Below are 24,544 nucleotides of genomic sequence, written 5' to 3' on the forward strand. Positions count from 1 at the left end.
CCTTGAGCTGCTATTGCTCCATCAATCACAGCCACCGAGTGCAAGACAAAGCTATGATAAAGCTGTACTCATCCTCAACACGCACTCTTTTGGGTGGGGTGTGCTTCTCAGGTGCATTTTCGCAGTCAGGAGTTCTGGATTGAAGGGAAGTGGAGCTCGTAAAAGTGGTTGATGATAGAGTGGTCTCGGACAGGGATCAGTGTAATGCAGTTCATCCTTATATATGTGGTTTAGGGTGTGGTAGAGGTGTACATGCTTCAAAAAAAGAAACACTGCAGTATTCCTTGAATTTGTTTGGTGAGATTCTGTAAGGAATTTTGTGTGCATTAGCTACTGCCATACCAAAAAAAAAAAAAAAAAAACCTGCTGTACAAAAAAGAGGCAAAAACATTTATGTTGCATTTCGGCCAAAATAGTGAAAATTTTGAAACGTTTTCAAGATTAAATAAAAGTGTACCTAAATGTTTTATTTGTTCTCCTGAAATGGTTTAGTGTTGCCATATTAGAAAATAGCCTGTGTGCATTTGCAATCACTTTGAGCTGGATAAAAATTTCCTTGGGCTGATGGTTGTCTTTTAGAAAATTTAAAACCCTTAAGAGTTCCTCACTTGTCCTTAAAGATTCTAGGCAGCACGCTACAACAGAGTGTTTCCTTATCTAAAGGGTCCCAAGTTAAAAAAAAAAGGATTCCTCAAAGGGTTTTTAAGTGTCCTTTAACTTTCAGAAAGGGTTTTTGAAAATAAAAGAACCCTTGAAAACCCTTGAGGAATCTTTTTTTTTCTAAGAGCATATATTCTGTTCAGAATTGTGTAGTGTATTAGTGCAGTAACCATTTGCATGTTTTCATATGGCTAAGCTTTCTTAACTGATTCATAACATATAACTAACTTTTAATTGCAAGGTAAAGGGGACATTTGTAGTTTGAAGCTTGCATGGATATCACAGATGAATTTTAATGTGTGGAATCATTCCCAAAATGCAGTATGAGTGTGCCATTTTTTGGGGCCATTTTTTTGTACTAGTCTATTAAAACAGTTCATTCGGTTGAGACCAATGGCAATGTGAGAGTGATGAGTTTCCCATTGTCACTGTTTATAGTGAGATAGAGAGGGTGTGACTGGGAGGAGATGCTGCTGTCAGAACTGTAGTGATTTGGATGCTCTTAGTGCCTCGGAAATTAGCAAGACATTTCACTGGACAGATGTCCTGCCATCACTCACAAGCGGCCTTTTGGCTGCCTGTCAGCTGGATAAACTGATCCACTCACCAAAATAGAGACAACAAGGCCACTGGGTATGATCCTTCTGTCTGCACATCATTTTCACTAAAATGCTAAACAGCTCTGAAAATGTGGAAGTACTGAAAGGGATTTATTCTCTTTAACGGGTTTTGTTGCGTCTTGGTAGCAGTAAACTTGACATGACTCTAATTAGACTAAAACACTACATTTCAGAAGTTTAGGTAACATATAAAACAAACGAAAAAAATATAATAAATATTAAATAATACGTTTTTTTTTTTTTTTTTTTGCTAGTTTGCAGTACCTTATCTCATTGCAGTATAACCAAGATTGTTTTAAGGAAAATCATATAATGTGTGTTTAAACAAAACAAAACAAAATAAAAAACTATATACATTTTTACAGTAGCTTACAGAGGTTCGTGGAGCTGTTTGGTCATTCTCTCTCTCTCTCTCTCTCTCTTGTTTCGTTTCAACTCCACCCAGAGCAGCTAGATTGGGTTAAAGTTGGATGACTGGGCAGGTCATTCCATTATAGATGGCACTGCCTTCTTCCTCCCTGAATATGTTGTGCAGCTTTGAAATAATCATCTTCAAATGTAGTTTAAATTGTGTAACTGTCTTACTATTTTTACTCAAGCTGGTCCCACAGCATATTTCCAGTCATTAATAATTTTCATCACAATTGAACCAAAAAAAATTAGTGAAGAAACAATAATGGGTATCAGGTCATACTCATCAGAATCAACATAATAATAATAATAATGATAATAATAATATTAATAATAATAATAGTGTTAAATTAAGTCTGTCATATTTGTTCTGTGTGTTTGCATGGAGTTACATCCAGGGTATTTTTCCAGAGTAAACAATAAAACAATTATTAAAAGTGAATGAATGAATATTCAGTTGAGTATTAGAAACTGGACATTTATATGTATACATAAACACTGTAGTTTTCAGCAGAGATTTTTTACATTAATAATATTTTGTAGCTGGTCAGCATCTGTGTGTACACTAGTGATTAGAGCAGGACACTGTCAGTTTCCAGTGGAAGGTTCGCTGTTGGTTTTAGCTAATAGGTGTTTGAATTTCAGGCTTGGAGTATTTATAGTCTACTGTCTTTGACCTGTAGTCCACCTGTCTCCACATCCCTTCATTTCCAGTTCAATGAAAGATCATGTTCTACATTCAAGTGCCTTTTTTCTAACATTTATAGAATCCTAGAAATCTTTGCTTTATCCATAGCCTTAAAAAGGATACTGTTTTCCCCAACTACCAGTTCTAATGAAATATTAGATATTAACGCACACCTTTTCTATTTCTTAATATTCATTAAATATTCTAATGGATAATTTGCTAAACCCAGTATAGAGCTGAAAATGGCTGTGGCAGAAATTTACTGTTTGGTCAAAAGTAGCATGATTAGTTTAATTATAGGTAATTAAGTCATCTGTTTATGATTAGTACTTGCTTGTTTTGTGTACAGATGTAACCACTGCTGTATCTTTGCCTTTGGAAATATTTTAATATTCGTTTTAGAGGAAAAGACGAGATTAGTTTTGTTAATGAATTTTGGACGCACTACACACACAAACAGAAATAATTTGCACTGAACTGCTTAATTTAAAAAATTTAATTATCTTTGTCATTATTAATTCATAACTGCACTTCTTCTTTACTCAAAGCCTAAATAATGGCACCTTGTGTGCACCATAAATTAAACAATATCGGCTGAATTGTTATTATCATTATCTCACTTGGATTTGGAAAAGGCATGCTTGGGAACTATCATTCGATATATTCTAGCCTATGTGTAGAACATTTTGTAGAAATTTATCAGATGCTCTGCTCAGTATTTATTCAAGCTTTCTCTTAACCAAATTAGCCTCATGCTGGCCTGACGCTATTTCAGTATGCTTTTTAAATTATATATTCATTTAGACACCTTTATTTAGTTTTAATAATATCACCAGAAAGAGAGAATACTTAGACATAGTCTATATTAAACACTGTATACGTGTTCCTTGTGTATGTCCTGATATGGGCCTATTGGTTTGAATATGTGTTATTAAAATATTATAATATTTATTATATGATTTTATAGTCTCGCGCACTAAACTACTGGGTTCAGGATTATAATATTATTCTTGTTTTTTTTCGTGCATCATCAGTAATGTAGCTGTGACTTTGGCCTGTTGTGTTGGCCGTCACTGTTCTCGTGCGCATCATTTTGTGGACAGCAAACACAATGCGTTTTATGCGCAATAGGTCTATACATAAAACGTAAATAATTTGATCACACATCGCTGCTCGATGTGCTCGGCCCGATCCTCCCCTCCACATTCACACAGCGTATTATCGCCACCTTGAATTTTCCTCCGCTGTTTTCCAATTAAAAGCTTAATAGCCCTGGAAACGGAGTTCATGTGGGGAAGTTTGAGAGCGGCCCCTGTTCTCAAAGTAGTTCTGCTGCGATCCCATTATGTGCTTGACTAAACCCTTTTAGGGACAGAAACGGGACTCGAGCTGTACGGTGTTCGGTTTCAATGGACGCTTAACACTGTAAGACACATCTCAACATCTTACACACTGCCGTCGTTTAAGGTGTGCTAGCTTTCTTAGTGTATGAGAGTTTAAAAAAATGTCACTCCGGCACATAAAGCAAGGGTTTAATGAGGAAATCCCTAAAACACACTACCTGAGTGAAGAGTTTATTCCAAAATAGCATTATTACTCTGACTGTTGCACCTCGGTCCAGCCCAAGTTATATATTTCCCATGCAGGTCCATATTATTCTTAATATTTGTTCCTCACTGAAAGCCCATCTCCCGAATGCAGTGGCTCAATTAACCGGCATAGCGCTCATTGTGGCCCGGGAAAAATTCCTCATGGGAATAAGTTAAGCACGCATTCAAATGCAAACCAGCGTATTATTTCTTCTCTGTTTAATTCGGATGCGCAGCATGTGGTTAAACAAAGTAGCCCTGGTGAGCGGCTTCATGCAAAGCTCTCAGCACTGCAGGCTTTTTGGACATTCCCAGATGATTTCTGAAATTACTGCACTGTTAACACCTTGGAGCATGTTGAACTAATTGCTTAGGATCAGGTTGCTGGTTGCCTAACCCTAAAAATTCACACAGATTATGAACTGGCCTGCAGTTTGGGCGCCAAATCGGCAGGACTACACGGTGGCGTTGCGGTTTTTTTCCATATTATTTTACACAAAAACGCAAAGAACTGGATCTGCGGTGTGACTGATTGTATTTTACTTAAAAAAAAAAAAAAACGCTTTCTGTTAAAATGCTGTTATAAGCCGACATATCATATAAGCCTGAACCTTTGTCACTTTAGGAAAGGTGTTTGCTGAGACCTCCCTCTGCGGATTTGAACACTATATGACGTGTGATGTAAGCGCGCGCGTGAAGTTGCTCCCTTTTGTCAGCGCGTGTCTGATCGCCTTGACGCGCGCCTTTATTGCAGGCCGAAAAGGTGGATCCTCGTCTTTGAGTCAACGCCTCTTTATCACGAGTGTAGCAAGCGGGGAAAGAGGAGGGGGTCCTGAGCCTGACAACTGACATCCACTCTCGCCTCTCGCCGATTTTATCTGATGCTCTTGTGGAGGCGAGCGTCCGTCTCGAGTTGCGCGACATGAACGGCTACGGCTCGCCGTACCTGTACGTGGGCGGCCCGGTGGCGCAGGCGCGCGCGCCGCTCCAGAGGACACCTAAGTGCGCACGGTGCCGCAACCACGGCGTGCTGTCCTGGCTCAAAGGCCACAAACGATACTGCCGCTTCAAGGACTGCACGTGCGACAAGTGCATCCTGATCATTGAGCGCCAGCGCGTCATGGCGGCGCAGGTCGCGCTCCGGAGGCAGCAGGCCAACGAAAGTCTGGAGAGTTTAATCGCCGAGCCGCCGCCGCCACCACACAGAGCCATGGGCACCGGGGAGTTACGCTGGAGCGCCGAGCCCATCATCACAACACAGTCACCAACAGGTAAAACACACAGACTGCAATTACACGCCACTATCAGCATGCTTAACTCAATCACCCCAGTTTCCTTGGGCTTCACATTACATGTCGCAAAATAAATGCAAACAAAATTGCCATTTTATTTTGCGCGCAGCTTGCATGCTCAATTATTTATTTATTTATTTTGTTTACATTACATAAACAACTAGAACGCATGCACTTAAACGCAGAATGATTGTAATGACTGACAACTGCTGATGCTGGAATGGAGTCTTTTCCCCGTTAAACAAACAGATCCTGAATAAGCGGCAATATTATTACAGTTATTTTCTTATTCAGACATCGAGTTTTCGTTGCAGAAATATAAGAAAACGTTTAATAAAATACCCTTGAGTGGTTAACACATCAACACATTGTATTATCATTTCAGGTAAATTATAATAATGTAAAAATAACAAACAACAACAACAATAATAATAATAATAACCAGCTATACTATTATTACTATTATTATATAACAACCTAATGTTTAGTGTATGAGCACAATAAAGCAAGTCCTCCACTACATACGAGATAAACTGTTAAATTAAGTGGTCTTGTTTTGCATTTAAAAAGTGTTGTTCCTGCAGTTCTGCTGTAACCCAACTGATCATCTAAGTATTTGGGAAGAACATGCTAATTTTTCTGTTATTGGTAGTAAGTCTTTAACTCCTTTTCCTTTCAGTAATAAAGCTCAGAAGTGAGAGTGAACTGGCATAATGTAATTAAATGTGCATTAAATTGGGTTGCATTGTAAATTAAATGGTGTTGCAGTGGCTGGCATTCTGACAAAAATACTGGAGAGCAGAGGCAGAAAAGTGGCTGAGGAAAATAGCCATTGACTTTCCATCAGACTTCCCTCAGAGCAGATGATCTTTGTTGGCTCTAAAGATTACTGTAATCAAGGCTGGACAGGCCGAATCGAAAGCAATAGCAATAATTTTCTGGAGAGGTCAAAACTCGGGTGAAGTGTTACCAAATAACAGGCAGCTTTGCTAAAAGAGGAGAAGGAGAATCGATGACAAATCTCCACGTGGCAGCCAGTCAGCACTTTTGTGTGAACAGCTAGAGGAGAAAATAAAGTGAGGGAGAATAAATCAGCCAAGTGCTGACAGTTTAAGCCGTCACAGAATGTTGCTCTCACTGTGTGCAGGACCAGCAGTCTTAACCTCTGAGTCTAGTGCTCAGTGTGCTAAAACTACATTTCCCTTTGTATTTACCCTCTCCTTATGTGCAGTAGTGTATAAGGTGTGTACTATTACTTTTTAGTCTCAGCTGTAAGAAACACAGACCAGAGTTGAGGTCAGCCATATGCAAATTATGATACAGGTTTTAGTTATGCTGATTGACTGATAAAAATATTTTAGGTTCTTTGAAGAAATAAAATGTTCAAGCGTTTTCAAGCCCAAGTGTTTTTGTAAATATTGGACCATGTTCACATTTATACGTATTTTTACCTCATCGGGAGCACAAACAAATGTTCTTAGCCCATCGTGAAATTATTTCTATTGTTTAAATTAATCAGCTCTAATTTTAATACAAGTTTCCGATAGACCCATCTACGACTTTTACAGGGTAACACACGTCTAACCTCTTGTCATTCTAATGTAATAGATAAAGGACATAGGACATATCTCTTCATCATGCATATATATACACCATCCATCTCTGTCTGTTTTTTAGACCTAAATGAGGACCTCTCAGGTGAGCAATCTGGAGGAGAGAACAGCGGCAGCACCAGCGACCGAGAGCAAGAAGCTGCCAGCTCACCGGAGGAGCCCAAACCTAACTCCTGCTTCACTCCTGACCCCCCGGACCCACCTTCTAATCCTGAGGAGCCTCGTTACCTCTCACCCAAACCCTGCACTGACCCAGAACAAAAGCCTGACAGCCCCAAGTCTCCCACTGAGCAGAACCTGCTAATTGAAGGCCTCACAGGATCTGTGTCCCTGCCCTTCAACCTGCGAGCCAACCGTCCTCCTCTGGAGGTACTGAAGAAGATCTTCCCTTCCCACAAGCCAGCTGTGCTGGAGCTGATCCTGAGGGGTTGCGGAGGTGACTTGGTGGGTGCCATTGAGATACTTCTCTCCAGCCGTTCTACTACAAAAATGGATAAGCCCTCATCCGAAAACTCTGAGGCTTTAATTCTGCCCACCAATAGCCACCTTTTTGAGCCTCTAAGCTCTTACCCAGTCTCTTCCTCCAAGTGGTCAGTGGGTTCGGCCTTTCGTGTGCCAGATACACTTCGCTTTACTTCAGAATCGCCTGGTGGGGTGATGCCGACTCCCTTGGGTGTCCCGCTGCAGCCTAGCTTTCCTCAGGCACACCGTTACCCGTTGATGCTGCGCAACTCGCTGAGCCGCGGTCAAGCTGGGCCTTTTATGTCCAATGACATGACTTTGTGGAATACCATGAGCTTGCAGCAGCAGTACCAATTCCGCTCGCAGTACGTCTCACCCTTCTCAGGGCCGTCATTCCGTGGATCACCTCTCCTGCCCTCCAGGTCAGCTCAAGAGGAACAGCGCATAAGCATTCAGGAGGATGCGGCCAAACACACTGTATATGCCGCCGCCGACGAGGAGTACGATGAGAGATCTGACTCCTCAGATTCGAGGATCCTCAATACATCTTCTTAACCTACAAAAGTGGCAAACATACCAAAAATGTGTTATGAATGGACAAAAGAGACAGGGCGGACTGTGCCTGTGTAGGAGCTTTATGAAACATATACTGTACATTATTTGAGAAATTGTGTTGCTCTCACAGTGAAACATATGAACAGTTTGTCATCAACATCTACCAAAAAAATCCTGAATGATTAAATGACTGAACATTAGTTTGTAAATAATAACCACAAATTGCTCTTTGCATGAAATGTACTGTGAATAGTAATGCAGTGTAGAAATAGGCAAACAATATAAGCATGTAAATGGATATGTCATATACCCAGTCTGAATTCTTATTGTCATTTATTCACATGAACTAAATATAGACAGGATGTGTGTGTTAACAGGAAATTCACATTAATTGGGAAATGAATGTTATTTAATATTGTACTTACAAAAAGGTCCATGAATAGAATCATTTCAGCAGATTTCTGTATCCTGGAAATACTTGTTAGGTGTAAAATATAACACAGTCTAAAACAAGAATTGGTTTAATTTTTTATATTGGGACCATAAGAAACACCTTTTCAATTCATCAAACACATAAACCAAGAAATGTATTTAAGCATTGATATGACATTCATCTGCTGAACTGACAGTAGAAATTGAGCTCAACAGTTTGAATTGGCGATGTTGTAAACTCTGGACTGTACAAAGTAATATATCTAAAATAATAAAAGCAGAGTGTGAGCATATTTTGTGTGTGTGTGTGTATTATTTAGACTGCATTGCCAAGCCTTGTCCTCTAGTCACAATGTAACATTATTAAAGGCCATATCGCTTAATAACTGCACCATAGGAATGCACTGCATACTTGTCATTGAGCACAATGATGTTAAAGGAAAAAAAGCTTCTGGATGAACCATACAGGGTTCTTCATTTGTTCCAGGTGAGAAAGAAAGGTTTTCACAATCTTTTTGAGAATTGTGAAATAATTCTTGTCAGTGCTGTAAAGGTGTTAGAGGGATGTGAGCCTACGGATGTTCGGCGTATCACCAGTTAAACAAATGGTCATATTGCTTTGATTTTCTAGGGAACTCGATTAATGTTAAAAGAAAATAATATATCTACATGTATACAGGCTTATATCCAAACAGCCTAAACCTCAGGAGACAAGCTGTGAAAATATAAGCTTTATGGTTCTGACAGCCAAAACTGAGCAAATAGTGCCATCTAGCGGTGAACTTCAGATAATTACACAAAGCTTCATTCAGTCAGTGTGTTACAGCTGTGTACAGCTGCACAATAAACGTTTAGCACTGTATGTTAAACAATTAACTACAAATAAAAGTACCAATCATCTGGAAAGTAAAGAGTGTTTCAGTTAGTGGGGCTAGCTGTTAAAAAAATGGTCTGTAATAATTAAAAAAAATATGTCGTGAAGAAAGTTTGCAGTTTTAAGGACTCTGCTATTTCAACTTTTGCCGTGAAACTATAGATTTGTGTAATACTCTACCATGTGTATACACTGACCATGTGTACAGTTAATGTCCATTCAGCACAATGATCATATATGATAGAGGTCACCTTCATGGTGACTGGTGACTGATCTCTATTCCACTAGGATGGAGAACCTGTCATTTCCCAAAATGACACAGAAAGTCAGGAGCTCACTGTGAACCGTTATCGCCATCTTGTGGTCATTGGTATAACTGCACTATACATTTATCTGCCCACCTCTTATTTCCCCTCATCTCTGGCCACTTTCCTATGAGTTTGTTTGTTAAATGAAGCATAAATTCAGTCTGGATATATGATTTATATAACTGATACGATTTATATAACAAGCAATCATAGGGATGTTTTAATTTATCACACTATAATTACAGTAGACTGGCGTTGGGCTTTAATATGGAAAATTCTGTCATTTAAATATATATATATATTAATAGCACTTTTCGTGTAGTTAATGGGCTAATAAATGGATTACAGTCATCTAATGCATTTATTAGCACAATAGTTAAAAGAGAAGCGCTATTAATACTTAAAAAAAACTGGTAGCTGAAATATAAAGTTATTATTTAAAATAAGGAACACTGTAAATTATGAAAATTGTTGGAACAAATACAAAACAGCAATAAAATAAGGTAAAATAATTAATTATTTTACACCAGTAAAATAATTGCAAAACAGCAGTTTATTATTGTTTCTATTAAAGTTTATTATTGTAATACTATCACTACTACTACTACTACTACTACTACTACTGGTAGTAGTAGTAATGGCCTAATAATAATAATAATAATAATAATAATAATAATAATAAGACACTCTCAGAAAAAGGGGTACTAAACTGTACTTTCCTTATCACTGGAGTGAAAGGATTACTTTTCACTGGAAAGTATTTCTCTACATACTAATTAAAGTTAAAATTAAAGTGTGCCACCTCAGTGAAAGGTACAGTCTAGTGCTTTCTGCTGAGAGTGTATACTTATTAATATTATTGTAGCTGACTCTTGCTTTATAATTGGGAAGCTGATAGTCGGAGTCTTGCAGTCCCACGCGTCATTTGTTTCCAGTTGGACTTATATAAACAGTGTTGGATTTAATTCTGCTGTGTGGCTAAATGCGAGTGTGTGAGTGTGCAGGTGTTGCACTACATTAAACACGCGTGTTGACTTAACCGACAGAAAGCTTTTCGTGCAGACATTTGAATACGCGCCTCTAAGTCAACACATTTAGGTGAGCTCGAATACATCACATCTAGACAGATGAATTATGGGTGGGAGAGAATTCAACACAAAGCACGTGCTCCCAATCCATCAGGAGTTGCTTAAGGTGCTTATGGAGCTAACAGGCCATCAGTGAACACACACACACACACACACACACACATCTCATTCCCATTACACTGTGATCGGGTTGTGTGTGTGTGACACTCTCAATGGCTCTATCCAAAGCTAACACACACAAAAAGCACATTACTGTAGGCTAGCAAACAGTCGGCTGTATAGTTGTCTAATAGTATACTATTTTGACATGCTATTTATTAGGGTAGTATGCACGTGCTGCAAATCTGATGCCAATGGCATTATGGCAAGGTTTTTTTTTCGCCTTTTTGCACTCACATTTCATATCAGTATATTTTAAAACTCCCATTAGGCCTATATCCAGACTCAACTAAACCCAAATGGAAAAGAAAATAGAAAATGCGACTCCACTTTGCATTTTTAAAACGCCCTGATCATACCTGCCTAATGTTTTGTACTCACATTTTTGGCTAATGATTAAGTGCCTTTCAGTTTGGCACCCAAATCCGTGTTAGAGATAGGACAAGCTCAAGACGATCAAAGCATTCCTCTTTATGTGGAGATAAATTTATGGTGCAGTGAATTGGCTTTTGGGTTTTGACTGGCTGTGCTTTCAGCTGGAGGAGGGAGCGACAGAGCTGCACCTGCACACCTAACACACACTACAGCACCACAAGGGTGTAAAAACTGCTGCATACTGTTGTGCTGCAGTTACTGAATTCATAGCGCTACTTTCAGATGCTTTTACTATACTAGTCTCTGGATGTAGACTGTACACTATGGGGCGGAAATGGATTGATAATGTGATCTTTAATTAAAAGACTCAGCTATAGCTCAATTATAGTGTGTGTGTGTGTGTATATATATATATATATATATATATATATATATATATATATATATATCTGTATATATATAGATATATAATAAATTTTATATATATATATATAAAATAAATTTCTAGTTTAATATAATGTAAAATAATAAATATAATATAGATAGAGATAGATAGTGTGCGCATAGTTCTCAGTAACTGGTTGAACTATAGCCACTGAAATCATTAACACTACACTTAGTGCCAATAAACATATTGTGTAAGGGAATGCGTTTTATTTGCATCGAGGGCGTTCGCGCGCACGCATGCGCAGTAAATAAACTTAAGTTAGCTGGATAATTTCATGAGCTCATTCATCCCCTAATCATTTTAAAGTATGATAGACCATATGCATTCATATTCATATATCACATATATTTAATCATGCCGACAGGTTTTAAAAATCGTATCACACTGCAGAGTTTAAATGTATTTTTATGCATCTGTGTCAACATTTCCTGTTTTTAAACTGTGGCCTGAGACTTTTTTTTTCTCTAAAACACTACAGGTATTAGATTGTGGTGTTTCAAAATAAGGCGTAACCAGTTCCTAAAGTAAAACACTTTATGTATGTGTGTATGTATGTATGCATGTGTGTGTGTGTGTGTGTGTGTGTTTATTTATTATTTTATTTATTCATTCATTCATTTATTTATTGATTTATTGATTAATTTATTTATCTCTATCTATCTATCTATCTATCCGTTTTTTTGTTTGTTTGTTTGTTTGTTTGTTTGTTTACTCATTTATTTATGGCAGCAGTGCATAGTGTTAAATACCCGCAGCTTTCTCTGATGATCACCTGGGTGTCAGTTCTTAGGTGTAATGTTATTTTACTTTGTTAAGAGACACTTCACACACTGGGACTAAACCCGAGGTGGTGTGTGTAGTTTCCCGGAATGCCGCTCTGATGCTTTTACTCATCTCATGTGTTCCAGCGACCAGTCAGTGTCCCACCATCCTTTATCACTTCCTCACCGAAATGGTGGGAATCATCAACAGCGCTGTGATTAATAGAGGCATTAAAGAACAGGGAATACTAAAGAGAATACATCATGCAATGGCTTGTGAAATTACTGACCGCTGAAGTGCATTTCACACATGTCATTTCTGATTTCGTCCCTACAACTTTCCGTGTAAGATATCCAAACCTCACATCAGCTAATAACTCAGAAGGAGGCGAGTGTTCTCTGCTTAACCTCTGGCACCAATCAAAGCAGCGCCTGTGTAGCCTGTCGTCTACGCAAATAACAACTTGCGGAATAATTTAACTATTAAACAACATAAAAGAAAACACGAGCTGGACTGTGAGGAGTGTTTGAATGTCGATGAAAATCAATCACCAAATTTTTGCATTCTCGAACAGTCATTTGAATAATTTCAATAGTGGTTACATTGGCTATAACGAACCCATTCTAACGAAATGACACCTTTTTTATATACAGCTTGCAAATTTGGGCCAAATATACGATTAATTTGCGTGACAAAATAGACGTTAGGCCAATTTCTTTCCACCCTGCGACCTTAATGGAAGCGCGTGCTCCACGCACATGTCAACATGAGACTGTTGCATCCTGTCAAAATAACGTTTAGGAAGAAATATGTCGTTTACCCTCTGTGTGTGTGTGTGTGTGTGTGTGTGTGTGTGCAAAATAAACCAGCAACAATCCACTGTATATGAGCTTAAAATGTACTGCGCTTGGAATCCTTCTGTACAGTGGTGTTCAGCACTTGTCTCTTTGTGTTACTACAAGCTGATAATAGTTTCCTGGAATTGCTGTATTTGTAACTTCATCCCAATAAGACGCGGACTGAGGAGGAAAGCCGGAGGCAGCCAATAGGACCGCGCCTTTGACAGAGAGCCAATCAGAACACGCGCGCGGCGGCTCGGCGAGGCCGAGGAGGCGTGGCTTTTGACACACTGTGTGACAGCAGAGCCAGTAAATATCGCACACTGACTCAGTCCTCAGATTTTTCTGTGGAGCGACGAAAACGTGCAAAGCCACCACATCCACTTAAAACACAACAAAACAAAACAAGAGGATATAAGAATCCTGAGCTTTGGTGGACAGGTGTATTTCTTCTTGATCACCACTGGTGCGCGCTTTGGACTTGGTGAGTAGAATTGATTGAGTGTTTTGGCATGCTTAGTCTAAATCTTACACCATTTAAGGAATGAATGAAAGGCGCGAGCTGAATATTAAATATTATTATTATTATTATTATTTTTTAAATTATTATTATTCTAAGGTGAATGTAGGCTAGTGAACGCTGTAGCAACGCACAATTTATTTGGAAAGTGAATGAAGTGAATGAAATTAATCCAGTTGTTGCTTTTTTTGTTTTAGGTAATAATCAGCACAAAAACAAAACAAAACAAATCTAAATAAACAGCTTGTGACTGAGGACGCGTCCGCACTGGACTCTTTCACCATGACGGAGCTCTCCAGTCCTGAATTTGAGATCGACGTGGAGAGTCTGGAGACGGAGGCGGCTGGAGAAGAGGAGTCGGGCTGCAGAGAGGAGGAGGAGAAGGCGGCCCACGCAGGCAACCCTGGAGCAGGGGATCAGAAAAAGCTGAGCCGCACTCCGAAATGTGCCCGCTGCAGGAACCACGGCGTGGTGTCGTGCCTCAAAGGCCACAAGCGCTTCTGCAGGTGGAGAGACTGCCAGTGCGCCAACTGCCTGTTAGTGGTGGAGCGCCAGCGGGTCATGGCCGCTCAGGTGGCCCTCAGGAGGCAGCAAGCCACAGAGGTAAGAGCTGCTTTTCATGTGGTTTACCTGCACAACTAAATCCCCTTATCCCAGTCATTTAGCTGCGGTCATTTGTGTCCAGCAAAACTTAAAAAAAAAAAAATCAGCACTAGCTCTTTATTCAACCTTACCACACCTAGACAGGTCTTATAATAAAGTTATAACTTCCTGTAGTAGTGTGTCAATATTTAATATTGTAATGAACTAAAATCATGCAAGATGTGAAGTGATATTTTTTAATATATTTTTTTTTTAATTATTAAAATGAATACTGTCTAAATGTGAATGTTAATGTGTCTGAACTAAATAATTATAAAAATCTTTACATAATTACAAAAAATAAAAAAAATGATTTTGACTCAAAATCACTATAATGAATAGTCTGTTTTAGAATAGATAAAAAAAGATTTAAAAATTGTATTTCTGTGCTCAGTGTGTCATTTTGTAATTTTAGGATAAGAAAGGAATAACAGGGAAGCCCATACCAGCTGAGAGACGAACTATCTATCAAAGGCACATGCGCCCTTCCACCATGCTGGCTAAAAGTATCTTAGAAGGTAAGTGGAATGTTATAAAAAATAAATATTTAACAGTCATAATGTTATTTTGTACTTTGGAATAACTTTTTCTATAATCTGTCCTTTTTTTCCTATAACTTTGATTCCTCTTTTCTGTCTCTTGACAAGCTAATATAATCCTTTTGTCTCTTCCTCAGCTTTTCTTGGATTTCTGATCTTTTCTCTTTAATTCACTTGGTTGCTAAAGGGACATTTTAATGCAGTAAGCGTCTTTGCTCAGTAAAACGTTTCATGATGCATGAAATATTTACTCCACAGCGGCACTCTTCAGTGGTATTTTACAAAATGGCTTTTATTTAAATACTTAAGTACTTTATTAGAAGAAATTACTACAGTACTAATACATCTTCGTCACAAAATATATACAATACATTTATTAAACCAAGAAATTGTTATTCATATTTATTAATATTAATAATTTATTTTAATATTTTATTGTATATTATTTCTTAAATATTTGTTACCAGTAACATATTCATGTAGATGTATATTTTCTTCTTAATATACAGAATAAATAATTTCAAACTATCTTGCTCTCAGGCTACCGCCCTGTCCAGTCTGACCATTTCCTGGGTATGAATCCAGCTCTGCCACCACCTCTTAGTGACCGCATGAGAAAAAGACGTGCTTTTGCTGACAAGGAGCTGGAGAGCATTATGCTGGAGCGTGAATACAAGGAGAGGGAACTCCTCGAGTCCAACCAGTCTGCTGCCAGCTCTTTGTTCCTACCAGGCAGCGTGGTGCATGCTGCCGAGTACAACTCTTACAAGACGGCCTATTCCTCGTCGTCTGCTCCCACTGTAGCAGCTGAAGCAACGCCAAAGGAGCTTTGCAGCTTCCTGCCTAGCTGTCTGGACCTGCCAATGGGTTACAGAGCAGCCGGTGGGGCAGCCAACGTCGAGCTGATTTCCTCCAATGTGAGCGTGGCTACCACGTACCGCCAGTACCCGCTATCATCTCGCTTTGTCATGTGGCCGAGGGGCGGCAACAACCTGGGCGATGCGCTCCTCTACCAACAGTGCCTCCTCAATGCCACTGCAGTGCAGAACCTCAAACCTGGTGCCGTCTGGGACCCCAAAATGATGCCATCGACTGAGAGCAACTCTCCTGAGCAGGAATCTGCAGCTTCTGCAGCTTCTAGGCTCGAAGGTTCCCGTGTGGCCCCGGAACCAAGTGAACTACCAGCTGGAGATGCCCACACAGGACAGAACATTAGGGAGCGCTCAGCATTTTCACCCCCCAAGAAGGTTTTTGGATCAGCGTTTGGGCCACTCCCTCCAGGAGCTAATGAGCATTTGTTGAACAAGATTAGCAAAGATAGCAGCAAGCACACACTGTCTATGAAGCTCAACTCCTTTCACTCTCTGATCCAGCAGACTCTGAACGAGAAGGGCGCTGATCTTAGGAACCCCTACTGTAAAGATCTGCTGGAAGGGGCTGCTAAGAGGTTCAGGGACAGTGCACCTAAAGACTCAGCTGGTTTTAAAAGCTCAGAGAGAGTGGTAAAAGACATGTTGGTCAAGCCGACAGGCACAAAGGTTTCGTCGAGCGAGCCTTTGTCATTTTCCGTGGAAGCCATTTTAAAAAGGCCCTCACTGCCCATAAATCGATCGTCCCAGTAAGATTACCAATTAACAAAAATCAATCACAAATGTACTTATGGACTAAGATTTCTGTATACTGTGTATTTATTCTTATTCATAATTTTGCTGGTTGTGTTTGTATGTGAGAGTAAACACTTGGGTGAATATAGCACTCATTTATTCCTTAAACGTAGTCTCTTCAACCCATCTAATACTTGTGTAAATAGCCATGTAAATATTATAGTATGTGACACAAGCATGTTGTAAATGCGGTGTGTAGAGTATTTAAATGCATTGGTAATTTTTACTTTCAAACGTGACAATAAAATTTAATTAAAACTCAAAGTCCATATGTTCTCGTAATTTTATCTTACGGTATCATAATAAGAATGCAAATATATAATCTGTAATATATAGCTATGCTAAACTCTTGATACAAAAAATAAATATGTGTGGTAATTTAAAAAAAAGACATTTTTATTATATTTAACCATTTATATAAAATTTGGTTAATAAAAAATGTATCTAAAAAACTAAATAAGCTGTTTTGGAACTCTTCACATAGAATATATCTCACTTTTGCGATTGGATTTGTTATCTTGTGTTTTTATTGAAATAATTTTTAAACAATATAACTAAAACTTTTTAATATCTTACCAAATCTATATTCAAGTATTAAATCTGTTAGTGTGACATTTTAAAGAAGTCATGCAACCTTTACCATTATGCACACTTACATCTGTGCATCCATCTAATGTGTGTGTATATGCTCGAGACTGCAATTATTTACAATAGTTAGGCTGCTGACACAGAACACCTGCTCTAGACATGAATTATGTGAATATGTATCACAGATGCCATAATCCCGTCTTTTCACGGAAACTTGAGACATCCATAAATTGCGTATGGTTTACAATTCTGAAGTTTTTCTCTTTAAAAACCTTTGGGCTTTCAGTTAGCTGGAAGACACATGTCCAAATAGTGCTACAAGGTGAAGACCGCTGATTCGAGAGAACATAATTTACTCATCCTAGGCCTGTGGTTTTTGTTACATGTTAATTGTAAATGTTATCTAATTGTCATATCTATAAAATATTCTTTTAAATTTCACCTATTTTTCACACTATTTTAAGTAGGCATAGAAATAAGCAGAATTTCTGTCATGAGCTGAGAAATACATCAATGGTCTGGATAAAGAAAACTTATAAGTATATAGAATAAGCGAGATATTAACACACACACACACACACACACAGTGTCTCCAGAAAGCCTCTCAGAAGTAGAATGAAATAACTAACAATAGCACCCTACATGTTTCTTGAGGAAACACTCCGTTTTGAGGATTTCACCCAAGGAAGACAATTCTGTGTAATATTTTTTTTTTTGTTTGTTTTTTTCCCCACATTTTTCTTATATTTACAGTAAACAATTCCTATAAATAGCCTGAATCCAAAATATGTGGAAAACAGGTTTAAAAATCGTGCAGCCACCAAAGATTGCAAGATTGAATAGAGATATTGGTCTATTTGTGGTTTAAATAGTTCCAGGCTAGCAAAGATACATGAGCTAGTAGAAGCGAAGTGTTTGGAGATCTTAACCGCTGCTGATAGAGATCTGCTGATGCCATCAAGACAGATGAGCTTCATTCCCAAAGTGTCGAATTTAGCACGTTAGCAAAGTGCACTCACTAACATCGCAAACACAGCCGTTCAGCTCCTGTTACCAGCGTTTCCCATCAATCTAACTCTGCCTGTCCTTTTAAACACAAGGGCTAAATGAGACAGCTTTATCTTCATCGGAGGCTAGTTACCTTATCAGGAGCACTGGCTTTAACAGATTGAGATATTGTGGAATAAGGATAGTTTCTGAGGTAATAGCTTTAAGCTGTCACATGGAGGAGTTTGTATCCATCTTGTACTCTTGTTTTGTTGATTGCGCTCACTCACTTACAAAAGATTAAGGTTTCTGCTGGATGCTATCTGATAATTTATGTTGCATTGCTGATGCAGCTAGTTCTCACTTTCACTATGTGGTATGGAAGGCAGGGCTTTAACAGCAGGACAATGTAATTTCCATCAGGGTTAAACTAAGAAAATGAGACATCATCTTACACAGGCAGAAGAACCTTTTTGCCTTAAAGCTACATGATGCGCTATCAAGCACTGTTAAATATTCCAATTCAATGCGCAATGTTTTAATAAAAAAAGGGAGTTCAGAATTAATTGCACTGATTCAGAGAAATATAATAATGGAGAGTTATTAATGATAATAATTCATTTTGCCCTGGAACATTTCTGTAAGTTTAAACTCTAGTCCTCTGACTGGCGTGTAGCCTAGATCACAGTTTGTGGTGTCCCAATTCCCACCCTCTTCACTTTTTACAACCCTTGCCTGTGCAGGTGCAGAAATATTCCCCATCTTTCAATCTGTTGACTTTGTCGCTTCAGTAACTCAGCACACTAGCTCGGGCCATGCTACAATACGCTGCACATTAAGCACCTATTAAGCTGAAGTGTATGCAAACCCTCTGACACACAGAAGTCACACAAGCAGAGGGGCTATTTTGACATGTGGAATAAATGGCGCGCCATGTATTTTGCATAGATTCTCACCAACGCGTGACCAGCGGGGTAGGATCCCTATTAATTACCCTCAGGTTCTTGACTGTTTTTCTATTCAATATCAGCAACCTTGGTACTAAGTTAGAACATGGCCCAAAATTCCTGCAAGGCAACTTGTAATATAATAAGAAATGTGTAGCATGGGAGCTTTTGACAAGGTAGCAGCACTTAATTACCATGTTTGCTGAGCTGACAGCCGATGAAACCAATGCGGGCTCAGTCAAATCAGGGCTTGGCCTCGGTCACTCGCTCTCTCTCTCTCTCTCTCCCATCACACACCAACAACGTAAACACACTCGTATGCACTTAGCCAAACACACTACCACTATTCTCAGTGGTTCCACAGTAGAAGCTTGTCTGGTCATTTATATCATTAACAACTCGGGGATGTTTTCTCTCACACTTCTCCTTTAGCAATTACCACTCTTTCTGATGTGATTCTTTGAAACAGCAACTGTTCTCCAAACAACACACAACAGCTGAATATATTGAAACGGTGTCACAAGAACAAACAACACCACATCTTGTTGGAAGTGCCCCATCTTCCCACTCTGCTGACAGGTTTATAAAGTAATCAGCCAAGGCAGCAAGAGCCTGTTGGCAGGGGAAAGCTTTGAGTGAAACCTGAAACTGAACACCATTTTCAGATGCTTACACTGAAGCCAAGCTCTTTTTGTTATTTATTCAAAGGCGTCATTTACATGGATAAAAACAACGCTGTCTGTCTTTTGCCCTGACTCAGGCTTTCTGCTTCTTCCAGCGTCTCTTTTTTTTCGCAACAATTCCAAGACAGGCAAGTAGATAAGCAAATTGGCCCAAGTTCATGCAAATGTTTGTAAATCCTTTAGGAACATAAATCTACAAAGCTCTGCTTGGCAACAACATTTTATCTTAAGCTAGACTTGATCTCATTTTTATGGCTCCAGATGTGTGCATGCATGTCCATCATGTTTTGTGTATGGCTCATTTCAAATGTGTTACTGAAAGTTCCATGTTTTAGGATTGGTGCCCGACATTTACAAGATCACCAAACTATCTTCTGTATCCAGCGATGCATGCCCTTCATTTGCTATTCTGAAAGAAGAATGGAAATTCTATGGAAATCCAGGAAGGAAAGACATTAGATTTTACTGCAGAGGTCATTTTCTAAGGTCTTTGTTTCGGCCCATTTAGACTCTGCTCTTCGGTAGACAAGCGCTATGACGGCACAGGGAAATTAAGGGTGGGAATGGTACAGGAGTGGCTCATGACAAGCCTTGTCTTCAGTTTTGTAAAAGGCATCAATCAAACAGAAACACTGTCCACACTCTAAAACTTCTATACAACCACAAATATGGACTCAGATCTTTTTAAAAATACAGTACAATGTATAAAACCTTGTTAAATCCTAGTTTATTTTCAAATTTGAAATTAAAGCATTTGATAATCTAATGAGGTCACACTCTCCCCCATGAGACTTCTCAGCTATGCATGAAAACCAGTGTCAAAACACAACACTGTTGTCCCAAAGTGGTGCACAACTTGTTGTTGCAAAGGCTCTCCATCCCATCATTCTACAACATTAGACTGAAAAGCCAAGCCCATGAGACTATTTGACTTCTGGCCTGGATATGGCCCTCTGATTTCCTTCTAACCCTCTGCTCTCATGGGGTCTGCCCTGCTGTAAGAGGGGACTTGTGTCCTTCACGGGAGCAGGCTAAACAAAGACTTGATGACAGATCAGGTGAAGTGAAAGGGATTGTGTGTCAGGTTGAGAGTGGCTCATGGAACAAACCTGGGGAATCCCTCATGGGCACATGGAGGAGGCGGGAAAGATGGAATGCGAACAGGAGGAGCTGTTTGGGTTTGGCTGGGGAGGTTATTGTTGACTGATGTTGCAGCATGAATTGAATAGCTGGCCTAATATGGCCATAAACTCTTAATAGCATCAGTAAGGTGAAACCTCTGTCAAATTTAGATGGCTAGTATATTTTATAGCTTGTACACATTAACATTTTAATGTCCACCACAGATGACTGATGTCTTGTGATATGTGTTTAAAAGGAACAAAAAAACAAGTCTCAGTCTTTACTGAAAGCAACATAATGCTCTCATCATTATCCTTTGAATGAGAGACTGTTCACATAATGGAAAGGCTCTACCAGCATTCATTCATTTTCAGTAACTGGTTTCTCCTTGCCAGGGTCGCAATGGATCCAGAGCTGATCACGGGAACATTTGGTGCCAGTTGAGGAGCTCAAGGCATCACCACTCATTCACACCTAGGGGCAATTCATAGTAGCCAATCTACCCTCGTGCAGAGGAAACCCACGTGGACAATCTGTGAAAATCCACACAGACAGTAACCTAAGCTCAGGATCGAACCAACAACCCTGGAGTTGTTAAGCAGCAACACTACCCGCTGCACCATCATGCTGACCGATCTACCAGCATAAGAGATAAGACTGTGTTTACCTAGCATCAAAATTTAGCATCCAGTTTCATGAGAACAGGTGAGAAAATGACAAAATGGATAGTTTACCTAAAAAACTTTACTTTAGGAAAGGAGTTTATGTCAACTTTTACACCCTTCATCATTGGAGCCAGATCTCACCAGTCTTTTTTCCTTATCCTGTCAAAGTTTGAAAAATTGCTATGATAAGACATAAGACATTGCTTTGTAAACGTGTAGATTACAATTGATACAAGGCAGACAGAAATTCTTGTAAAATGTAAAAAAAAAAAAAATGCTACGAAACAAGAATTGTTTTGGAAACATTTAGACTGTGATTGAAATAACACCTATATGCCAATTCTTGTAAAATTCATAAAAATGCTACGAAAGGAGCAGAGGTGTTGTTTGGTAAACATCTGGACTGTGAGTGAAATAACACCTCTTGACCATTTGGCCTGTGGGAAGCCCACTACAGCTAACCACTCTCCACCACACCTATCCACTGCACTCACAGAATGATGGACCTCCTAAGAGGGTGCGTGATGGTCAATTTATTCTTCAGTAATTTATCCTTATTGGATTTGATAATGGCCTTGACTAATTTAACCTTGACAGAGGCCACATTTTGAACCGTTGCTACTGTGACACTTATGGTGTGTTTAGCCAACACGAGGTGTGCTATTCTCCATGTTGTCATGTAAACACAGATTGTTTCCTGTACAATGTGGTGTCACAAAACTGGTTTATACATCTTATCTGCTCAGGTTTCTGCAGGGCTTGGGACAAGACGTCCAGATGTCCACCTGCAGGGCTAGAATGATGCTCCAAAACATCTCCAAGGGGTTTTTCCATTTGAATAATCACAAGAATTAATTTTATAAGTTGATCTAAAATTCAACAATCAATATCTCTGTGCAGAACTTTTTTGAGCAGCTTTTGATCTCTGTTTTAGTCCTCACTGATATTTAGAGTATTTTTTTCCACCATACTTTAGCATTGCTCAGTGAAACGGCCAAATGGCACATGATGTTATGAAGGTGATAGTAAAAGTGACTGATTTCCCTCCTCCAGGGACTCACTTTTAGTTTCTTTACACTTGGGTTAGCCTGCAAGCTTACTTACAACCCCTAGTGGCTGTTAGACAAAAATGGTGGTCAAAAAAATACAAAAAAAAATAAAAAATACTAAGAGCTAATAGATAGATACACAGGAAAAGCACAGAACTGATAGCATTTGGTTATTTTGACCAATAAGTTTTCTACAAGTAAGTGCTATAATCAACACTTTTAATATGATAAATTCTGTATATTGGTGCTAATAAAAAAATCTCTGCTGTGACACTCGAAAGTATTGGAGCTTTGGGGTGACACTGTGTTTTGTTATGAATGAACCCAGTTAAGGTAAGGCCTGATTTCATGTCTCTGATGTGGGAAGACATGTCCCATCACCGGTTTATGGTTAAGAAGTAGACATGTTTTACAGGGAAAGACTCAGGAAAAAGTTGGGAAATAATGGAATCCATACCATATCTGCAACGAGGAAGAGCCGGGTAGGTGTCAGGTTCCTCCTCGTCCACGCAGATGTTGGACCAGACCATTGAAGAGATATTCAATTCACACTTATTTCAAGGTAACTGAAACTATAGTGTTCATCTCATGGGCATGACGAAGCGATTCAGTATGTTAGACAGAAGAATTTGAAGATGGCATTTCTTTTTTTACTGTAGAAGTGAATCTGTGTGACAGACATTAAAATATACCCAGTTACAAAGTATTTTGACTTTGTCACCTAACACTTTCTAAAAAAAAAAAAAAAATAGCGTAAAATAATATAGCACATAACATAACATAACACATAAGATGAAATAGCATAACAGAACATAACACAAATGCAAACAAATATATTTCAGAAAAGGTTATATGTTTCTTAAAAGTTTGTTGTTAGGTTATTGATTTAAATCATGTTACATACAAATGTCTAAAGAAATGTTTACAAAAAAATTATATTAAGGTGGAATAGTTATATGTTTATTGTCTTACTATTACAAATATCATGTAAACATACAGTCCAGTTGTCTTTGGTTGTTCCACTGGTGAAACCCTACAGTTTTCCTAGAAATAAGGCTTTTTTTATTCAAAGAAACCTTGCAAAATCCTTGTCTCTGTTGAATACAATTAAACATAATGATTGAAGTAATGTGATTTTAATACACCTTAGAAAAAAATGTTTAGAAACAGGTTTGACACAGATTCCTTAGTTGTGTTTACATGCACCTCCTGACACTTCCCTAAGGGCCTGTTAAATGTTCTGGCAGGTGGGGTTTCCTGTACATGCACATGGATGGGAGGTGGGTCAAGCCATTAAAGCTCATTTGAACTTCACTTTAATTATTTCATGAGAAATGCTGAATTTAATAAAGCTGTATATGAAAGACTTTTGTTACCTTGGACATTTCTCCTGAACGTCATATAATATACAGGGTCATTACTCAGTAAGAAATAAGAAAGTAATGGTTTGGTAGCTGTAGTTACTTTGCAACAGCTAGTAATTCTTTGACAGGTAGATATGACTAGCATTTGATTAGTAAATAATTAATTGACAGATTAGATTAGATAAGATTCAACTTTATTGTCATTGTGCAGAGTACAAGTAGAGTACAAGCCAATGACATGCAGTAATTAGTAGTTAATTAGTAGTTCTCCAAGGAGCTACAGTATATAAGATTAATTAAGGCTTTGTTCATGAATTAAACACCATTACTTTATTAGTACTTACTGAATAATTAGCCAGTTGTTCATTAATATTTAACTGATGCTCCTCAATGTTCCTGCTTAGAGCCTGCATAGTTACATCTGAGTTATTGAACAATACGTATAATATATAATAAACAGTGAGAATATTTAAGTGTAATGTGTTGAATATCAATGGCTTCAATTTTCTGTCAATTTTATGATTAAATTTATGATTTGAAAAACAGGAGATTTGGATCACAGATGTCTCCTATAAATATTTGCGCACTTCTTTTATGTG

The 24,544-nt window shown here is 38.6% G+C and overlaps 2 protein-coding genes across 2 annotated transcripts; both read left to right on the plus strand.

The window, feature by feature from the left end:
- Positions 1-4,683: 4,683 nt before the first annotated feature.
- Positions 4,684-8,607, plus strand: dmrt3a (doublesex and mab-3 related transcription factor 3a). Its single transcript, XM_026931430.3, has 2 exons — positions 4,684-5,239; positions 6,938-8,607. The coding sequence occupies exons 1-2, from the start codon at positions 4,891-4,893 to the stop codon at positions 7,888-7,890; spliced, it is 1,302 nt and encodes a 433-aa protein (XP_026787231.1). The 5' UTR covers positions 4,684-4,890; the 3' UTR covers positions 7,891-8,607.
- A 4,850-nt stretch (positions 8,608-13,457) lies between these two features.
- On the plus strand, positions 13,458-16,820 carry dmrt2a (doublesex and mab-3 related transcription factor 2a). Its single transcript, XM_026931146.3, has 4 exons — positions 13,458-13,659; positions 13,893-14,298; positions 14,753-14,855; positions 15,417-16,820. The coding sequence occupies exons 2-4, from the start codon at positions 13,978-13,980 to the stop codon at positions 16,496-16,498; spliced, it is 1,506 nt and encodes a 501-aa protein (XP_026786947.3). The 5' UTR covers positions 13,458-13,659; positions 13,893-13,977; the 3' UTR covers positions 16,499-16,820.
- The last annotated feature ends 7,724 nt before the right edge of the window (positions 16,821-24,544 follow it).

Source organism: Pangasianodon hypophthalmus, chromosome 24, assembly GCF_027358585.1.
Source record: "Pangasianodon hypophthalmus isolate fPanHyp1 chromosome 24, fPanHyp1.pri, whole genome shotgun sequence".
NCBI lineage: Eukaryota > Metazoa > Chordata > Actinopteri > Siluriformes > Pangasiidae > Pangasianodon > Pangasianodon hypophthalmus.

What these genes read in the sequence shown, in the direction of transcription:
- dmrt2a (XM_026931146.3), top strand. Translation starts at nt 13,978, where the DNA reads ATGACGGAGCTCTCCAGTCCTGAATTTGAGATCGACGTGGAGAGTCTG. An exon ending in GGAGGCAGCAAGCCACAGAG is followed by an intron (nt 14,299 to 14,752) that starts GTAAGAGCTGCT and finishes TTGTAATTTTAG; the next exon opens with GATAAGAAAGGAATAACAGG. An exon ending in GGCTAAAAGTATCTTAGAAG is followed by an intron (nt 14,856 to 15,416) that starts GTAAGTGGAATG and finishes TCTTGCTCTCAG; the next exon opens with GCTACCGCCCTGTCCAGTCT.
- dmrt3a (XM_026931430.3), top strand. Translation starts at nt 4,891, where the DNA reads ATGAACGGCTACGGCTCGCCGTACCTGTACGTGGGCGGCCCGGTGGCG. An exon ending in CACAACACAGTCACCAACAG is followed by an intron (nt 5,240 to 6,937) that starts GTAAAACACACA and finishes TCTGTTTTTTAG; the next exon opens with ACCTAAATGAGGACCTCTCA.